We start from the raw sequence: 19084 nt of genomic DNA, 5'->3' as shown, positions 1-19084 counted from the left end.
ACATGTGCGATCTAGTATGTGCCATCTTGGTAGCTTAAAGCTGCACTTTCACAGATTGAACTCTTTTTTTTAAATCTTGGCCAAATTTCTGCGAAAATGCATGGAAATCAGTTATATTAGACTAGGCGCCGGAGGTCTGGTACAATTAATAACTAGAGAAGGATTAGTGACTTAGTTATAATGATCACTATTTGTCAAAGAAAAATACCAGGGTATTGTTTTTACCAGGGTATTGTTTTTGTCGATGTCAGCGTCATTGCGCAAGAACCTGGATCATGGCCACAACTCAAAAATTGTTAAAGATATTCAACTGAATTTTGGTATGCATGTTGCCAAATATAATATAGTCAAATGTACAGCTACCATTACTTAGCCTTAAATAATTGTTGAGTTATGCCCCTTGTTCGCGGGACTCTCTGGAATGAAGACATACATATTTGTGTCTGCAGCCGGTGAACTCTCAACAAAAACCAGTGGGGTTGCTCAAAAGAAAGCTGCATGAATACTTCTTTTCAAATGTCGACGCCATGGATGATCAAGATTTCATTAATTTCAGCTTAAAGAGCATTTGGCTTCTAACTTACTTATTTGGTTTACACCACATCAACCAGCGAGGTCATGCCCCTTTTTGTCATAGAAATTCAACTTTAAGTCACACAGTGAGCTATGAACGGTTAAGCCAATAATGCAGCCACATGAGCGCGGGCAGACCAACATAAACCCCAATACACTCCTACGCACAGGGTACAGAAGGTAGAAAATTCATCTCTCTATATACTTATTAAATATTGCTCTCATTGAGCCAATTTCTGAGCACTGCACAAGAGTGAATAGAAGTAGAGGAATGATAATGAACATACAAATGCAGAACCTCAGAATGCTCACAGGACACATTCAATGAACACAAAAATAAAATCAAAACCACAAGCAAACATTGTTGATAAACATTTATCAAGTTTGTTTTCAGCCATTCTGCAGGATTTTCTCAACATCTTGCCCAAATTATGCTTCAACATATGTCCTTTTAAATATGTATGATATGCCTTAGATCTACATTGATTGGCTTTATTTCTGTGTCATTTCACTATTAAATTACTGGCATTAAATACTTCTTTTACTGTTCAACCTCACAATGCTTCCGTACTTGTACACTTTGCATTGGTCTCACATCATCACCGGCCAATCAAATGGTGGCTGTAAATAATGCTTGTTAGAACCACACAGGAACAAATGAAATATTTTGACTGCCTGAAGCCGCCGTAAAGGTGAACAAATTACATGTCTCTTTGGTGCAAAATGATATTGTGATCGTGTTTTATTTAACTGATTGAAGAGCACGTTTGCAAACGCTGAAACGGTAGTATTTTCTTTCCAAAATAAACACAGGTGGTACATACGTGAATATGGCAAAAGTTGGGTAGAGCATTTCAATGGTTATTTAAAGTGCAATCGAAAACCATAATTTATTTGTACCAAATCTTTATGATACCCTTTTAAATGTCAGAAGTCAGAACCCACTCTTGTTTTTTTTTAAAAGTCTGGCAGTTGTATTTACTTTCTTTATCAGTCTAACGGAATTGTCTTCCTTGTCGTGGAATGGATGTGGCAATTGAGTATTTTTGCCAGTAGACGATGGATCTAGGTAACATTCTTCGACAATCAAAAATTATTGAAAGCGAAATTTTTGGAATAAATTTATAAGTTAACAGCATGACTCATGTGGGGTTATCTGTTAAAGATACATCATACTTGTTATATGACTATAGTTGTTCCAAGTGCGAGGAAGATAACCTAACCACTAAAGCTCAACACTTTTGCATAGCATGTGAACAATACTTCTGTAACACGTGTGAACAGTTGCATGGTGGTTTTCATAAGAAGCATTTGGTGTACGGGCGTAGAGACATTCAGAAGTGGGTTGGTACTTCGACAGAGAAATGGGGTCTTCATGGAAACAAGCTGGAGGTCCAATGTGATGACCATCCGGAAGTGTGCTGCAGTGTCTGTGTTAAAGTTTTTAACCACAGGTAACTACATTTAAAGTGATTCAAAACAAAACTTGCTTTATTGGAAGAACTTATAACAAGTCGATATGATTTTGAATTTCAAAGATTGACTGCTATAGTTTATAAACTTTCAGTCCAGGCTTTAATGTTTTGTAACGCCTTCATCAGTGTGTGTATACCACATGATACGTCGGAAGGCAACATTTTGCTTCGAATGAAGACTTTTAACAAAGATAACTTCACTACTTCTTCGCCATTTTACCAGAATTTAATTGAAAGGTTAGTTTCTTAAAATACTTCGACAAACCTTTTCACAATACGGCCGTCTGACGGACCACTGTCATAACATTATTTTGGAAACAGGTTTGTCGAGGTGTTTGATGAAACTAATCACCTTATCAAACTCCGTTAATAAAACGAAGGGGGGGCTCTTTAAGCGGCGTAGACTGCCCTTTGTTGCATTTCAAATGGTGTAGTAAAGCAAAAGTTATATTTGTTTTAAGTCTTCATTTTAAGCAAAATGTTGCCGAATCCGACGTATCATATATGACGTTATTTATCACGTGGTATACACACACTGTTCATAACCATGTTTGAACTCTGTTTAAAATTGAGATTTATCATGATAGTGTTCCTTACTTTCCTGGCTTTGTTTTATCCTCGTTTGTTATGTTAATATTCTGTTCAAAATAAAATCAATGTGATATATATCTTTACAGGCAGTGCAATAACATCACTCATTTGCCAAGTGTTGACAAAAATGTTGAACGCTCTTCCACAGCAATAGATTGTCTGTACGAAACACATTCCAGCAAGCAGTTTGATGTTACAGTAAACGATGAACACACATGCGAAATTGTAGGTATATGTGAGTTGTCTAATGGAGATATTGTGATTGTAGACAAGAAGAATTGTAAAGTAAAGCTACTGAACAGCCAATACCAGATCACTTCTTGTGTTAATGTGCTTGGTTTCGCACAGGATGTTTGCCACACAGTTGGAAATGAAGTAGCGGTAGCTGTTGTTATATTCGGCACCTGTAAAGTCCATTTCCTTGAAGTGACAAAAGGAAAACTGCAGGCGTTGAGAATGTTCTGCATAGATCACGAATGTTCCTCCATTGTCTATCACTACAACAGTCTGTACCTAGGATGTGAGACAAGCTTGTGTCAATACAAAATGAATGGTCAATTTGTGAAAATGGTCAACGAACGCCGACCAGTGGATACGTCTATGTCAAGATATAACTCACATTGTCTTCTTCATCGGAGACAAGAAAGTACTAGCAAATGTGATATAAGTCCTGATGGAGAAAGATTATATTCAACACATGAGAATGGGACTATGTTGATCACTCATAATAAGAATGGTGAACTAATATCTGCCTTTGATAGTTTTGGGGAAAATCTACTAACAGGAATTTGCGTCAGTAGCAGTGGTCATGTTTTTATTTGTGTATGTAACTCTGATACAGTGCTGCAGGTGAACGAAGATGGGAACAAAATTCTTGCAGCTGTAGCCGGGGAAAGAGATGGCCTAGATGGACCAATGTCCGTATACTTTAGTAAACGCACATCCAGTCTTCTTGTTGGAAATAAGAACAAAATCACAGTTCTCAATATATGTGAGAAGTAGATACGGATTGCATTATTTCTTTAGAAGGAACTACTGATAACATGAATACTAGACATGCATACGTTAGAAACTAGGTCATGTTAAACAATTGACCCATTGTGGCAAGGCCAATTCGTCGAGTGTCCCGATAAGATTGTTAGGCATGCATGTAAGGTGTTTGGAGCATAGTGCAAAGATCTGCCACACATAGTTTCCTCAACGTACTTTGTGTTCTTCTGTTATAAGACGAGGGGTTTTAATACAAATGTTACACTAACAACTTGAAAATGGATATGTTTGTTTCTGTTTATTGTATACAGATTGTTGTATTGAAAATTTCAATCTTATATAGTTAATATTTTTGTGCATGTGCCGTGTGTTTCGGTTTGTAAACATGTGTTAAGCTGAAAAAGATTGTCAATTCCTTGATTTTCGTATTACATGAGCATAGTACATCGATGATTAAAAACTATGTTGTTTTACACTTAATAAATCATGATTATATGTTATGTTTATGACAAAGGTGATACTCATTTAGTGACTATTCATTTCTAGTATTTAATCATAGTCAAACCAAATGTAGGCACTATAGTACGTTGTACTTTTTATTAAATGATACACAAATGATTTGTTTCATTTATTTAAAATTCGCTTGTCTTTGGTGATGTGAACAAGACATATTTGCATTTCTACATGAAATGAACTAGTGTTTGCTAAATTGAGATGCTGAGTGTTTAAAATGCCCAGTAGTTAATAAATTAACGAAGTAAGAGCTTTGTTTATATCACATTGAATATTGTGTCAATGATACAACTATGTATTTTTTGTACCTAGGACAAATAATAAACAGGTTGTACCATATATAAGGATGTCTTCTTTGTTTTGTTCATAAACATTAACTCCTATCATTCGGAACTCCTCGGCCATTTTTCGAAAACACTCGGATGTACATGGACGGTTTACAATGTCAGAATTTTTTACATTTAACTACGCTTTAAGTAGATTGCGTAGTTATTATAATTTAGCAGTTAAACTTTACCACTTTGCTCTTGGGAACTTTAGTCATTTATGCAATTATACACTATAAACCTAGATGTAATAAATATACGTTAAAACACTTCAATTAATTGATACTTTTATTTATTGCTTTACGAACTACTTCTACTGATACATCCGAGGTTGTTTTCGATGTGAAATGACCTAGAAGTTCCGAATGTAACTCCCATATCAGCACGGTAACCAATCAGGTGTACACAACCTTTGTTTATTGATCTTAATCTACTTGCCTTGATCCCTCTTATCAGATCTCCGATCTGAGTATCCTGCTGTGCAGTTTTGAAGGTTTTATTATAGAAATGGACCCTAAATTGCCCTCAATGCACAGCATGGAATTATCATGCCAAACATTCCTTAAACTAGGCCTTTAAGGAATATTTTGCTTGGTGATGCATCCTCTGTATATTGCCCAGTGCCTACATGATTACAAACGGTCTCAAGTCTGAGCTCTGACTCAAGTGGCAAAACTGTAAATCTTCATTTCATTGTAATTTTCTTTCTAGTCAAGTTTTGATGATGATTTGCTGTATTTTATTACTATTTTAAATCTCACAATTATTCACATTTTTTTTGTAAATATAATGGAATAAAGATGATTCTTTGTAATTTGATAAGAGTGCTTTTCTGAGACTACACTTGGACTTGAGGCTGTTGCTAATCATGTCCCCTGGTGTCACAGCTGGGTGCCAAGTTTGCTGTGTTTTGTTACTCGGCTATAATATCTGTGTTCATAGAAAAAGGACTGCACTGACAATGCTTTGACTGATCAATATTAAATGATAAGAGATCATATCGATGATAATAGTCAACAGAGGATTATAAAGATTTGGAGAGATAAACAACCTTGGGAAATACCCCAATATTTAGGAGGGTTAGTTACCTGGTAACACGAATCTTATCTAGTAAACCAGTAAGTAAGTTACTTGCTAAGAGGAATTCACAAATCATTACTAGATAACCAGTTACTGCTAAACGGCAAAAGCTGCATTTATAGATAAATGCATGGTAACACGAATCTTACCTAGTTAACCGTAAAGTACGTTACTTATTAAGTGGAATTCGCAAACCATAACTAGTTAACCTGTTAATGTTGTACAGCTAATTAATGTTCAGGTGGCACTTCTGGGCACGTTCAAACCAAATTTTAGTCTTATGATAGTTATCTTAACGAAAATGTTTCGCAAATATCAACTAGATAGCTTTTTAAGATAATTATCGCGAAAAAAATATAGTTAACTCGAAACAAATCGCGAACGTTAACAGGTTATCTTACGGCAGTTATATGCCACCGTAGGTATATGGTGTGTGTTTACATCTGCTATTTGAAATATGCAACTGTGTTTTTAAGATGATGATAATAGCCAAACGAATTAAGATGTTGACAATAGTCCATCAAAGCACAGGCATCTGAATCATTGTTTGTCACTAAAATGCTGTTTAAAACCATTTTGGGTACATACAATGAGATAAACAACACATATCTTCAGATGTGTTGTTTATCTCAGTGTATGTACCCAAAATGGTTTTAAACAACATTTTAGTGACAAACAATGAATCAGATGCCTGTGCATCAAAGGACATGTCAGTCGAAGCCATATTGACTTAAGCTTACTGTTTTTATAGTGTCTTTGTATCTATTTTAGCAACCTGATATTTGTTTTGATAGAGAATTATTTGAAATCCAAACTAACAAGTTTGCACTGAATTGTCAGCCATTTTGAGGTATGTTCTGGGTTGAAATATTACGTATGCACAAGGGAGCTGACTTTTTGGAATGTATTTTATTGACACTTGGAATTTGTCTGAGCTCGTAGATGGTTTTACCACCGTCAAGCAACCGTTAGCGTTATTATACAATATGTTTGATGCTTATATTTTGGACAGCATAATTATATTGTGTTCTTATATCAAGTATTTGTTAAGGAAAGGAGTTACGACAAAATGAAATCGTAAATAGGACTTGGTTTGGCCTCTAAAAGCTTGTTCCTCCGACTTGTGCCACATATATATAACATTTAAAAACTCTCATAGATGGACCGTTTTGACAACTTTTTTTGTCTAAGAATGAAACAATTTTGCGTAAATGTCTGAGAACCAGTGATAAAAGACCGATGATGAAGGATCAGATCGCAGTTGTTCATATTTACGTTCGAATGTTGATGTTTGAAGCCGAAAATTTATAGATATCTACGCAAAGATTGATTCATTAGAAGACAAAAGAAAAACTGAAAAATAAAAAAGTTGTCAATACAGTCAATTTGTGAGAGAGCAGCTTTAACCAGTGATACGTATAGGATAGATCACGAGTAGCCGAGCGAGCGTAGCGAGTTGATAATTCCATATCAAACCGCTACTCGTGATCTATCCGACTTAAACAACAGAAAGTATATTGCTTTGTTTGAGAAAAATGTCAGGAAACAAACATTTCTGTAGTATTAAGAACGTCCTTGTAACATAAGTAGGTGCACGATTTGCACGAGATTTACCAGTTGAAATATCCGACAGAAAAACAGTTGTGTGTGAGATTTATCAAACACTTTTGCAGGCCTATGATTGGCCGGCTGGAGGTAGCTGTTGTCTAAAATAATGTTATCACAGGTTTGTTTTTAATAACAGTGATATTCGTCACACTTGTTACAACTGAAGTCATAAAATAAACGGCTGGCTTACAGAAATTATAACCTCTATGGTTTTGGAGTAGAAAGAATTATTTTAAATCCCAGATATATTGATGCATGGAACAAGGTCACAGTAGGAATCTATATTTGCTGCGTATTTCAGTGCTAAATGCCAATTATGATTGTGTCCAAACACTGCATCGGTTTTACTTTTACATGACAGACTAGTTTTCATTGGTCTTAAAATTATTCATTGATCTGAGATCTGATCGATGAGAGCACCAGAGTGCAATAAAGGCGAGGAACTATTAAAAATGCACTCTTGCTCCCAAATAAGATTTAACACATTTAATAATGTTGTTTTAATATTCCAAAAGGATGAATAAATGTCGAAAAACAATGGTTCTTATGGAGAATGTCGAGTTTAATTTGAAGGAAATGTGCATAAAACACGGTATTTCTACCTTATGAGACTACAGTAGACCACTGTAAATCTTTTAGCATCACCGATCATTTATTAATATCTTCGCGCTTTCTGCTGTTAACACAGTTACAATCTTGTTATCAGTAATTCAAATTTTCTATAAATGCATTATTTAGTAAGAGGTTAAAGGTTTATCAGTCAAAATTGATGTTTGTTATACCTGTGTATGTATTGATTTTTAATAAGAGTGCCACTTTAAACAACCACGCATGTTCAATACCTCGGTTTGGTAGGGGAGGGGGCGGCGGCCACTCATAGATGTACAATAACAATATATCCCTGCCTCACTCACCCCTATCGTTTATAATATCTATACACTGCCGACATTTTTCCCCATATGGTACGAGGTTTAAGTGTGTCAAAAAGTACACACAAATACACCTGCCAGCGCATAGAATAACACTTAAAATAAAATCATTTCCAACCATGATTTGTGTAGGACAAGCTCATCCTGCCCTTTTTGCATAGGCGCACAAAAATCCCACTGTGCTTTAAAGAGGAGAAACGTTGAGTAATGACTTACAATAAAAATTATACAACGTACGTATTCTACATGTTATAGCACTGAAAAATATGCTTACATGCATGATTGACATCGACGCATGACGCCAACGTTTGTGTCCGATCTGAAAATGGCTGCAGGCCGAGATAGCTCTATTTTCTGTAGATGGTCAAAATTGGACTTTAAATTATTTGTTTTTTTCTTTGGTGTATGTACGTAAAACTAATGAACAAACATTTTAAACATTGTCATTGGCTCACAAATAAATGCAACCACTAACTAGTTTATCAAACCTTTTACTTCGGACAAAAAATGTGAAATGAAATAAAATCTCTAAAGAACCTCACAATCATGGCCATATCTTGGAATTTGGCTTTTTTTAATCATGGAAAAAGTGTAAATTGTGTTACTCGTGACGCCGAACCCTCATAAACCAATATCATGGCAAGTGTGCTTTTGACGCTGTTAATGATACATGAATATCATTTCACTTACATATAAATTATAAGGATAGGCCGAGTTTACATTTTCCAAAATTGTATAACACATCATGTAACCGACAACTTATTTGATTGAATATCGATATTTATATTCATTGTAACATCACTTTTTGTCGAGTATGTTATATGGTAAACATGAACGTTAAATACCGTCGAAAATGGCAAGACAATATTTAGTTGAATGTCATATTATTTTATACAGTGTGGTGGGTTTTGTTTGCTATACCAAAATGGCGGGGTGTTCCGAAAATCGCAAATGTGAAATCGCATCTTTATCAGAATACCACAATTTTACAGCAGATGTTGTTACAAGATATCGATTGAAGAATGGCGATAAATTTGCAAATTTTAACCGAACAAAGACACATATCACCACGAGCCATGATTTGCCTTGTAAAGCAATTAAGCAGTCACTGATGTTTGTCGAACAAGCTGTAAGACCGGAGATTGTTCCTTTTTGTTGTTGTTTTAAAGATTATGAAGTAATGCCTGCAGGGCCGTCTACCGACAGGGTCCCGTACGTGTGACAGTGGTAAACAATGGTGCACCATTCTCGTTCACCAGAGCGTACCACAGATTTATCACTATCGGACCTCCGATGAATGAGAATATAGCGCGGGACAAAGAACCAGAATCTGGGGTAACACCATGCCTATACACTTTGGCCAGCACCTAACACGAGTAATACTCTGGCTGCCTAGATCCGACGCCGATGGATAAATTTCGTAAAATAAACGTTGTTTTGTTACTGCAGATTGCCCCAGCAACAGCTAGTCTATAGATAATGAGATGATGATCATTTAAATGCATATATATAATATTATATATATATGCGGTTCGGGGGGGGGGGACCCTATAGTCGTCCAAGTTTTCTTTTATGTGTCACTATCTGATAGAAAAATAATAATACCCAACGGACTTGAACTGCCAACAATTAAACATATTTAGATTTCGGTTCTGACGGAGGGGCGAATGCCAAAATTAAGTTACGCCCCCTCTTACGTCAATTCCAGGAACAGCCCCTGATATGTATATTGACTAGTTCCTGTAACATATATATACAAAGTGGTCGAAATTAGCACAAGCCTGCAAGCCCTGCACTGGTAAAATGTCTTCCGTGCTTGCTCAAATTCTGAATTTTATAAGCAGGGCTAGGTAAAAAATTGATGTCAGCAATACCCTAGTCCTAGATACTAGTATTATCAATGGGAAGCAAGCGCACTTAAAGAATTTGTCTCAGTCGTGTCCCTTGAATTTTAGAGGGCGCTTTTTAGATAATTAAATTCCGTAGCACATGGCGGAGTAAGCGGACAAAGACCGAATAATACCGGAAAGGATATCGACCAATGAAATGTAAGTCCGCTTTTTATCGGAGATAATTATCTTTCCTCTAGTTCGGCATTGGTCTAATTTAGCGCGTGCTTTAGTCACGTGTCTTTCTTTCCTTACCGGCACAAAGCAGCATTGAACATGGACGGATACGGAGTAAGTTTATTTACATTTTTTGGTGCATTTACATTACTTTTATCTTACATTTTTTGTGTTATCAGTTAGAGAAATACATGTTTGTTGTATCTGTAAGGTTCGATCTCATGATCTTCAGTCAATTCGATCAGAATTTGAATGAAATATCAACAAGAGATTTGTGCAAACAAAATGGCGCCGCGCGCGTGGCCGAGTGTTGAAGCTTAAAATATCATTGATTAATCATTTCTCAGGGTTACGGAAACGGTTACGGAGCTGGTTACGATGACGGATACAGTGGTGGCGGTGGTGGTGGCGGCTATGGCGGTGGCTACGATCAGGGATACGGAGGCGGCGGTGGCGGATACGGCGGAGGGGGATACGGCGGAGGTGGTGGCTTCGGTGAGTCGTCAACTCGTTTATTGCATTAAGTAGTATTTCGTTTTAGCTCCTTTGTGATGAAATGTTGACTGCAACGGCATTCATGATTTCTATGAATCTCTTGATTGTCCTCATTTTTGGTAGAATCGTCGGACTGCGTTTTCATCATGAACTGTTCAATTAAAAGAAAATAAGAAGAAAAACAACACATCAAAAGTTTAATGTTGTTCCTGGTGTTAAAATTGTCACTAACATTTTTTATCATGTGTATGTTCTAGGTGGTGGCCGAGGTCGAGGTGGCCGTGGAGGAGGTCGTGGTGGTGGCCGTGGAGGAGGTCGTGGTGGTGGCCGAAATGGAACAGACTCAGAATACTGGAAGGACACTGAATCTGAGCCCTTCAGGAAGCTCTTTATTGGGGGTCTCAGCTACGAAACAACAGACGAGAGCTTAAAGGAACACTTTGGGCAGTGGGGAGAGATTGTGGATGTTGTTGTTATGAAAGATCCACAGACTAAGAGGTATAACAGGATGTCAATAAAATAGTTCAGAATAGTTTTATTGGAAAACACGTAAAAGTATTTGTTGTGGAAATTGACCTAGGATACATTCCACTAGACAAAGCAAGAAAGCTTTTCATTCTGTCCTCATTTCAAATAACAGCGGACAATATTGCATGCCTTTGTTAATGGTCTGGCCTTGTTTTGTTCGCAGTTTTATATTCTAATAAAATTTGTTTTTGCACAATACTTATTATAACAGAGGTGTATTATAGTTGATCATGCTAGGTTCATATGAATGTTGAATGTAGTATCTTGCCACAATAGGTAGCTAAGGAATGTGTAAGGCTTATATGCATCAATTTTGTTTTGTGTTTCAGATCTCGTGGTTTTGGGTTTATCACTTACAAAATGGCACAGAGTGTAGAAGATGCCCAGCAGAACCGACCACACAACATTGATGGCAGAGAAGTGGAGTCCAAGAGAGCTATGCCAAGAAATGTAAGTTATCATGGAAAATCCAAATATTATTGAATTGTTATGGGAGAGAGAATAACTCTCATTCTTTTAAAACATTTAAATTAAATGCACAGTAAACTTAAGTACTGACACTGAGGCGATTGTTTCTTACCAAAGCAAAGCATCTTGCATTTCATAAGAGAAGTATTTTTGAAGCCTTTCTGACTGAAATTTTTAACAATTTGGAATTTCACATACTGATTTAGATGGCAGACTTAACTTAAGCTTAGCATGCAGGATTTTGAACTTTGATGTGTGTGTCTTTAAATATCCATTTTGATGTGTTACGTTATCTTCACCATATTATGTTAAACAGGCTGACGGAACCTCCGAGTCATCCAAGCCAACAAATAAAATGTTTGTTGGCGGAGTTAAGGAAGAGGACACTGAAGAAGACTTCATAAACCTGTTCAGTGAGCAGGGCGTTGTACTTAAAGTAAACATGGTCAACGACAAGGAGACTGGGAAACAGAAGCCATTCTGCTTTATCACCTTCGAAGACACAGATGTTACAGACAAATGTATATGTAAGTTGGCTTCTAAAGTTTTTGTTTCTTTTACAGCAGCCCCTCCCTCAGTTTTGGCTTTAAATAAGCAAGTATTTTAGCCATCCTTGTGTTACAGTTGCATACTTTAAAGAATGGAAATGAAAGATCTTGCCTCTTGAAATTAATCAATGATAATGAGGAGTTTTGGTCCTTGAAACTTGAACTTGTGTTAACTGTTGACGTTAAATTTTGTTCTAGTATTAAGATTTTTCTTCTTCTTTTGAACAGTAAAACACGAGTTTGAAATCAACGGTCACTACGTGCAAGTAAAGAAAGCTGAAGAGAAGGACAAGCAGGGCGGTGGCCGAGGTATGTGTAGTTAGATTACAATAAGTTGCTTCTCCTTTGGCTTCCGTGTTCTTGTTGACTCGTTTACTTTCCCAGTTGTGAAACAAAAACATAAGTTAGACTTTTTTTGAAGTGTTCCAATTGAATTGATTACACATTTAAACCAATGATTATGAGAGTAAATTGACTTGGTTCCAAAAGAATAACGGCATGTTTCATTTCTGAATAAATGATTTGATTTCTGTTTGAAAAAAAAAATGAAATAAAAAAAATAATTAAGTTTTAATTTATAATTGGCTCTCAATGTATTGGATCATCTCTAATGATTTAGAGATGGTCATAAAATGGTAATTGTAATGACTGCCAATTTTTAAAAAAAATATAGCGAGTATAACAAGAATGTAGAATTTTTTTGGTTTTTCTGTACAGGTGGTCGAGGAGGTGGTCGCGGTGGGTTTGGAGGTGGCCGTGGAGGTAAGACTGGTTTCAATGTAGTGTTAGAGATTTTAGGTTTTTAGCGATGCAATGCAGTGGGACCTCCATTTGCTGTTGCATAAGTGGATTATATATTTATTGGCACTTGTGAAAATTGAATGAACTTTGTATTTTGATGTTTCATTTGTTGTCTTGCATCCAAGTAAAAAACTGTCAAGTAAGTCTGTGTAAGCTATAAAGATACAATTCGCGAGCATGGTTTATGTGAATGAGAAGGTCAAATATTGCCTAGCAATGCAAGGTCTTGTCATCTTTGTTCTATCTTGTGCAAATATCAAGCAAACATAAACAAGGAATACACTGTTTCTTTGATAGTTTAAAACGTAAATAAATATTTATTTTGACTTATGTTTGTTATGAAAATAGTCTTTGGATATTATACAGCGTTGGTTTAACTTTTTTCTAGTATGTAAATCAAAATTGAAATACAAGTTTTATCCAGTTGTGCCTTTAGTGTTAGACAATATTGTTTTGCGAGGAATTTATTTTGTGCTGCAACATTACTCAACTTTCATTAAGAGGTGTACATATAATATACATTCCTAAAAGATTGAAGTTTTGCTAAAATGAACTCATAAATTTTATTTTGAATTTGGCAAAGAAATACCAGACGCACTTAAGTTTATGTAATTTGGCGAGTGGCTCAGGCAGGTGTTGAATATCAATATTACTTGACTGAAGCATCTTGGAACTCCTGCATTTCAAGATAGCAGTACTGTTGCCTGTTTGTCTTGGCCTTTAAATGAAGTATGGATATGACATGTAGTTCCTTGCAAAACAATATCATAAGATATGTACATCACATGATTATCTTGAATGACTATGTCTTGTGAGACTGCTGTGTATCACAGCTACATGAGGTGTGTGCCTTGTTTACAGGGTATGGAGGCGGCGGTGGATACGGAGGTGGTTTTGGTCAAGGTAAGCAGTCTCACATTGATGAAGTGCTGTGTTAACAAACCTTGCTCTCCTTATCCTTGCCTTTTATTACAGCAATAGCCTGTTCTAATGTTTACCTTGCAGATTTTTTCTTTCTTTGTTTTTTGGGTGAAGGGAGAAATACAATTTTTAATGAATTCAAAGTTCTTTTCAGAATACCAGTTTTCACTGAAATAGTTCTTGTTTAGTTACACTATTAATCGTTTCTTTGTATATCGCTAGTTATATATTGCTGTTTTAACATAAAGATAACTGGTCCAAAGATAACAATTAATAGGGTGAAAGCTAGAATCATGAAAAAATGCCTGTTCATTTAGTAAATTAATTGCTGCCTAAGCCTGCCTTGTAATTCAAATGCAAATGTTGAAAAAAAGTTAAGCTTTGTCAACTGTTTATTTCTAAGAGCTTGCATCATATAATTAGTAAACATTTAATTCATTAAACTTGATAATGTAAGTGATTTTCTCCCTTCTTTTACACCCTATTATTTACCAGATGCAGTCTAGTATTACATCAGTAACCAGAGTTCACATGTGCCAACAGTTCTTAACTTTGTACTTGCAGGTTACGGTGACCAGGGTGGTTATGGAGGTGGACCAATGAGAGGACAGGGCAGTGGTTACTCGCAGCGCGGGTCATCAGGACCATATGGACAAGGTGCGGAGAGTTAGTGTTACTATTTTTGTGCATTATTACTAACCAATATAAAATTCTAACATTTCCTCTGCTATGAGACTGGGCTCAGAGTTCTCCTTTTGATCGATTATTTGTTGCAACTCCAATATTTTCGTCATCGCAATTAAGTTTTAAATGACTTCCACGCTAGGCATTAACAAAAATAACTACCTCTGCTAAAAAAAATCTAAAATTTGACATAGCTGGAAGGCATATACCTGTTAAGAGCTTGCATGCTTGTTAGGTTTAACCATAGTGCAGTTATGCTTACTCTGTTCTGCTTAGTCCCAAAGCAAGTTCATACTATATTACTATTTCTATTTCTCTTGCATAGTTTATGGAAACTGAATTAATATCATTCAACCAAAAATAATTTGTCTCATTTGAATCGCCATTCTTTTGTTGCCAAATTTGTTTATCATTGTCTTTATTTTAGGAAAGTATTCTGATTTTAAATGTTTGTAATGATCTTCAAATCTGTTGCAGGTTATGGCCGAGGAGGTGGTGGTGGTGGCGGAGGTGCACGGTGGTAAACCGTTCAACAGAATCTCTCATCCTCTCACCCTTGTTTCTGGTATGTATATGCATACACCATGACACCATTAGAATACAGTTTCAAGTTCAATGAAAGTTTCTTTTCACGTTTCATTATTCTGAGTTATTTTCTAAAAATTTAGGAGTTGTTTTATCTAGTCTGTTAAATGCATTTAATTTTTCATGTTGATAAGAACACATATTGAATTCAATTCATACAGTTTTATTGATTGAAAAAAAAAACAATAATGAAATATTGCTTCATGATATTTAGTTGTCTTAAAATGCAAATCCTTATCTTTTAATTAATACAGGCAATTGTAAAACAGGCGATACTGTGATAGGCTAGGAAGAAAGGCAGAAGCTATGAATAAACTCAGATAGGCAGGGGTTAGGCCTTATCTAGGGTTAGACACTGGATTTACCCACATGAGTTAGGGATCTATACCCATCCATACCCGCATTTTGCTGATAGGCCACAAAGAGAAATGAACACCATCTATTCAGGACTTTCATCAGACATCTGCTAGGCAGGGATTTACATGGCTGACATTTGTCAGCATCATTACCATGCATTCATTCAATCCTATCGTTAGTTTGTCTCCATAGTGGAGGGCTAGGGAATTGATTATCAACAGGATTTATAATGTGGCTATTTACATTCATGTAGAAAAGACACATATGTAGTGCTTCTTGGCTGTGCATCAATTTTTGATACCAAAAGTGTGGTGAATTTACCTATTGTGTGCATGTAAACAATATATTATAGACAAAAAACAAGTTTAAAGCTTGTTTGCTATTGCCAGAAACAAATCTCTTCATTTTTATATGCGCCATAATATCTTACATGTGAAGATATAGAAATTTTTATCGTGATCCTTGGTTAATATCTTGTGGATATTTTGTTTTCTATGTATTTGTGAATCATGTGAACAAAAACATGTCATTTTGTTATGTCAGAATTATTGTAAATAAAATTCAAATACAAAACATTTCCTTGTGTAGGTTATATTCAGATGTATAGTGCATTTCATCACATTTTAACTGTGAAAAGAATACTATATACAGATATTTGATTGCCAGTTCAGGAATCAATTCAAAGGTTTTACCGGTACATTAAATGAATATTGAATCTGAATGCATGAAAATGGCATCACCATGGAAAGAAAATGGTGTCCATTTCAATTTTAACAGATTTGAGCAACATGCATGTAAATACTATAATTTAGCTTTGAATGTGGTTAAATAGTGTTAACAGCCAATTTAAGAGAGCTTTATTTAAGGGAAATGTGAAAGAAAATCGTTTTGAGAGTTTTCAACTTCTTGTGATGTTTGTATTTGGTGAAAATATGGTGGTGATTTCTTACAATGAAGTCGGTGAAAAGTTATTGAAAGAATATATAAAAGGAGCAATGGAAATTAACAGTGTTGCATTCTATTCCTTGTACACTAACCACAAATTCGTGTTGACTCTGAAATCATGTTATGAAAAGTATTCTGTTCTGCATTGGGGCATTTGCCCATTTTATTTTATTCCAAAGATGGGTTTATCGTAGTTTATCCAAGATAGGTAACCTTTCCCATCAAGACACCGAAGACAGGCTAGGATAGGATATATTGTCAGCATTCATATTAAACAAGCCATAAAGTTAGGCAGGTAGGCCAATAGGTATAGATTTTATGACTAATTTCTATCTTCTGCCTCACATTTACAATTGTCTTCCGAAGATTAAAAATTCATGCCTTTAATCGAGTTGAACATAAATAAGCAAAGAAGTGTGAATTTTCTAAAAAATAAAAATGTAATCGGGACAAGTGATCTTTAGCCTTAATTTTCTAAAATTATAAAATTTTACATTCCATAAAATAGTTGAAATTTTCTTTGGCATTGCCAACAACTTTCCTTGTGAAAACATAGCCATGTATTGCAGGTACTGAAGTTGTACAGTCTTGCTGTGGCTCCCAAGTCGAAGGGCCAACAGATTACTGCTGCCAGGACTGGAAAGTCTTGAAAAGTAGGCACATTCATGAGTAATGCCAGGACTGGGAAAGTCTTGACAAGTATGCACATTCACAAGTTATTCAGTGGTTATTAATAGTCTTTAAAAGCCTGTCAATATTTTTATTGTTTAATACTTTACTGTTGACTTGGCAAAAATAATGTTTTTATTTCTGATTTAAATGGAGATGCAATGAAATTTCATTGCAACACACTGCCTAAGTGTTTCCATTCAGTCTATTGGCCAATTAACATTTGTATCTAACTCACTTCTTCTACTCTTAAATTTAAAGGGAAGCTGGCTTTGCATACATTTCCAGAACTGGGGCCAATATAAATTGATTGCTAGATTTTTATCTACTTTTTTCTTGCTGATGAATTTGCTTTTGCTCTACGTAATAGCATGAGGGACCATATAATACATGTGTTTTTGGACGTACCACAAACCGCCATAACATATCTCATATTTTACATGTGAATGTATACATCTATACGGGCTGGTATGAATTAACGTGGTTCCCAGACTGGTGTCGAAATACAGACCCCAGCTCAAATATTTTGAGTATAAGGTGTTACGGGCTGCGGAAAAAAGGGGGTGGGATAAAAATCTAGCAATTAATTTATAATCGCCTATGCTCATAAAAATACAGAACAGGAATATTTGTATATTATTATATAACAGCATATCAGTAAACATTCTTAAAGTAGCCCATCATAATTTGAAGTTCTCGTAACCTTGACTTGATTAATTTGCATTTGTAAACTTAAGGTTTCTGAAGAGGCTGGAACACTTCTGCTTACTTCGGGTTTAGCAACGGAAAGAAAGCTATTTGTCTTTCAACACTCGTGCTGTCCATCCTAGCAATGTCCAGAGTGGATCTATCGGCCAAGAAAAACTGGCATCTGGAGAGATATGCTTCTTTGCTGTTGTTTTGGTAAGATGATACAAAGTGATGAAGATCAAATCCATCTTAATTGCTCACAAAATATTTATCAAGGATAAAGTGTTCCATAGATATAAATTGTAATTGATCAAAGTACATCAAACAAATTAACATTTCACTCCGGAGGGAAGTTTTTGACATTTCTTATTAAGTATGTACGGACAACCTATTGCATTAATGGAAGTTCTGTGAAACAGTTCTATAATGTGAAATGGTTCCATAAAGCTAAACCGCCTAAGGGTACCAACTTCTATGAAGTGAAAAGAGTTCCAAGGGTGGCAAGTTATTAAATGAAATCATTCTCAGGGTATTTATTTTTATACGAAAGATGCATGGAATCCTGCTATCATGAAAGTTCTGAAGTTGTAACATAAATTTGTGCATCTAAGAATAACACTTAAAATAATGATACTACTTATTATGTGTTTGCCATTTTGAGTTCTTATTTGAAACTGCTCCATTTCAGATCTCCAGGATGACATGAGGTGACCAGGCACAAGATTTCAAATTTGCTGGAAATGTTTTCGTTAATAAAAAAAATTACAAAATTACTTGATAATTAAAATTTTTTATTCCGTTGTTTTAAAGAGAAAATTGTTTCGAGTTATTGTCATGGCGTCCGGGCCAAAATTTTTAACTTTAGCCATTACTTGATAAAAATGTATATTGGCCAATTAAGGTTTTTGCTAGACATGTATATTGGCCAGTTAAGGTTTTTGCTAAACATGTATATTAGCCAAGGTTTTTGCCAGACAGGCCAGTTAAGGTTTTTGCTAGACATGTATATTGGCCAGTTAAGGTTTTTGCTAGACATGTATATTGGCCAATTAAGATTTTTGCTTTCAAAGTAAAATCGAGCAGGTGATTCATCAGATTTCACACCTTTGTCCTAGTTTCTAGCATTGTTGTGTTCATCAACTGTTCTGTATAAAAATAACAGTATATACACATCAACACACAAGATACATTAAACATCATATAAGGTCAAGCTAGGACATAGTTGTAAAGGTCATTATATTC

The 19084-nt window shown here is 35.5% G+C and overlaps 1 protein-coding gene across 9 annotated transcripts; it reads left to right on the top strand.

The window, feature by feature from the left end:
• The first annotated feature begins 10163 nt into the window (after positions 1–10163).
• LOC128234561 (heterogeneous nuclear ribonucleoprotein A1-like) lies at positions 10164–18615 on the top strand. 9 transcript variants are annotated; one of them, XR_008260972.1, is made up of 13 exons: positions 10164–10265; positions 10499–10646; positions 10904–11144; positions 11504–11624; positions 11959–12169; positions 12419–12499; positions 12908–12952; positions 13853–13894; positions 14477–14569; positions 15074–15161; positions 17053–17182; positions 17890–18055; positions 18531–18615. XR_008260972.1 is itself a non-coding variant. In XM_052948843.1 (11 exons), the coding sequence occupies exons 1-10, from the start codon at positions 10251–10253 to the stop codon at positions 15118–15120; spliced, it is 1044 nt and encodes a 347-aa protein (XP_052804803.1). In that variant the 5' UTR covers positions 10164–10250; the 3' UTR covers positions 15121–15161; positions 15436–16115. The 9 variants fall into 9 exon arrangements, 6 of the variants coding, with proteins under 6 accessions (XP_052804803.1, XP_052804802.1, XP_052804805.1 ...); XR_008260971.1 differs by having other exon boundaries at positions 14477–14578; positions 17053–17136; XR_008260970.1 differs by having other exon boundaries at positions 14477–14578.
• The last annotated feature ends 469 nt before the right edge of the window (positions 18616–19084 follow it).

This window comes from Mya arenaria, chromosome 5, assembly GCF_026914265.1.
Source record: "Mya arenaria isolate MELC-2E11 chromosome 5, ASM2691426v1".
In the NCBI taxonomy this organism is placed as follows: domain Eukaryota; kingdom Metazoa; phylum Mollusca; class Bivalvia; order Myida; family Myidae; genus Mya; species Mya arenaria.
This window is presented reverse-complemented; position numbering and strand designations above follow the sequence as displayed.

Bases quoted from the DNA above. Each gene is read 5' to 3' on its own strand.
- LOC128234561 (XM_052948842.1), top strand. The intron at 12,500-12,907 runs GTATGTGTAGTT...TTTTCTGTACAG, and splicing joins CAAGCAGGGCGGTGGCCGAG to GTGGTCGAGGAGGTGGTCGC. The intron at 12,953-13,852 runs GTAAGACTGGTT...CCTTGTTTACAG, and splicing joins GTTTGGAGGTGGCCGTGGAG to GGTATGGAGGCGGCGGTGGA.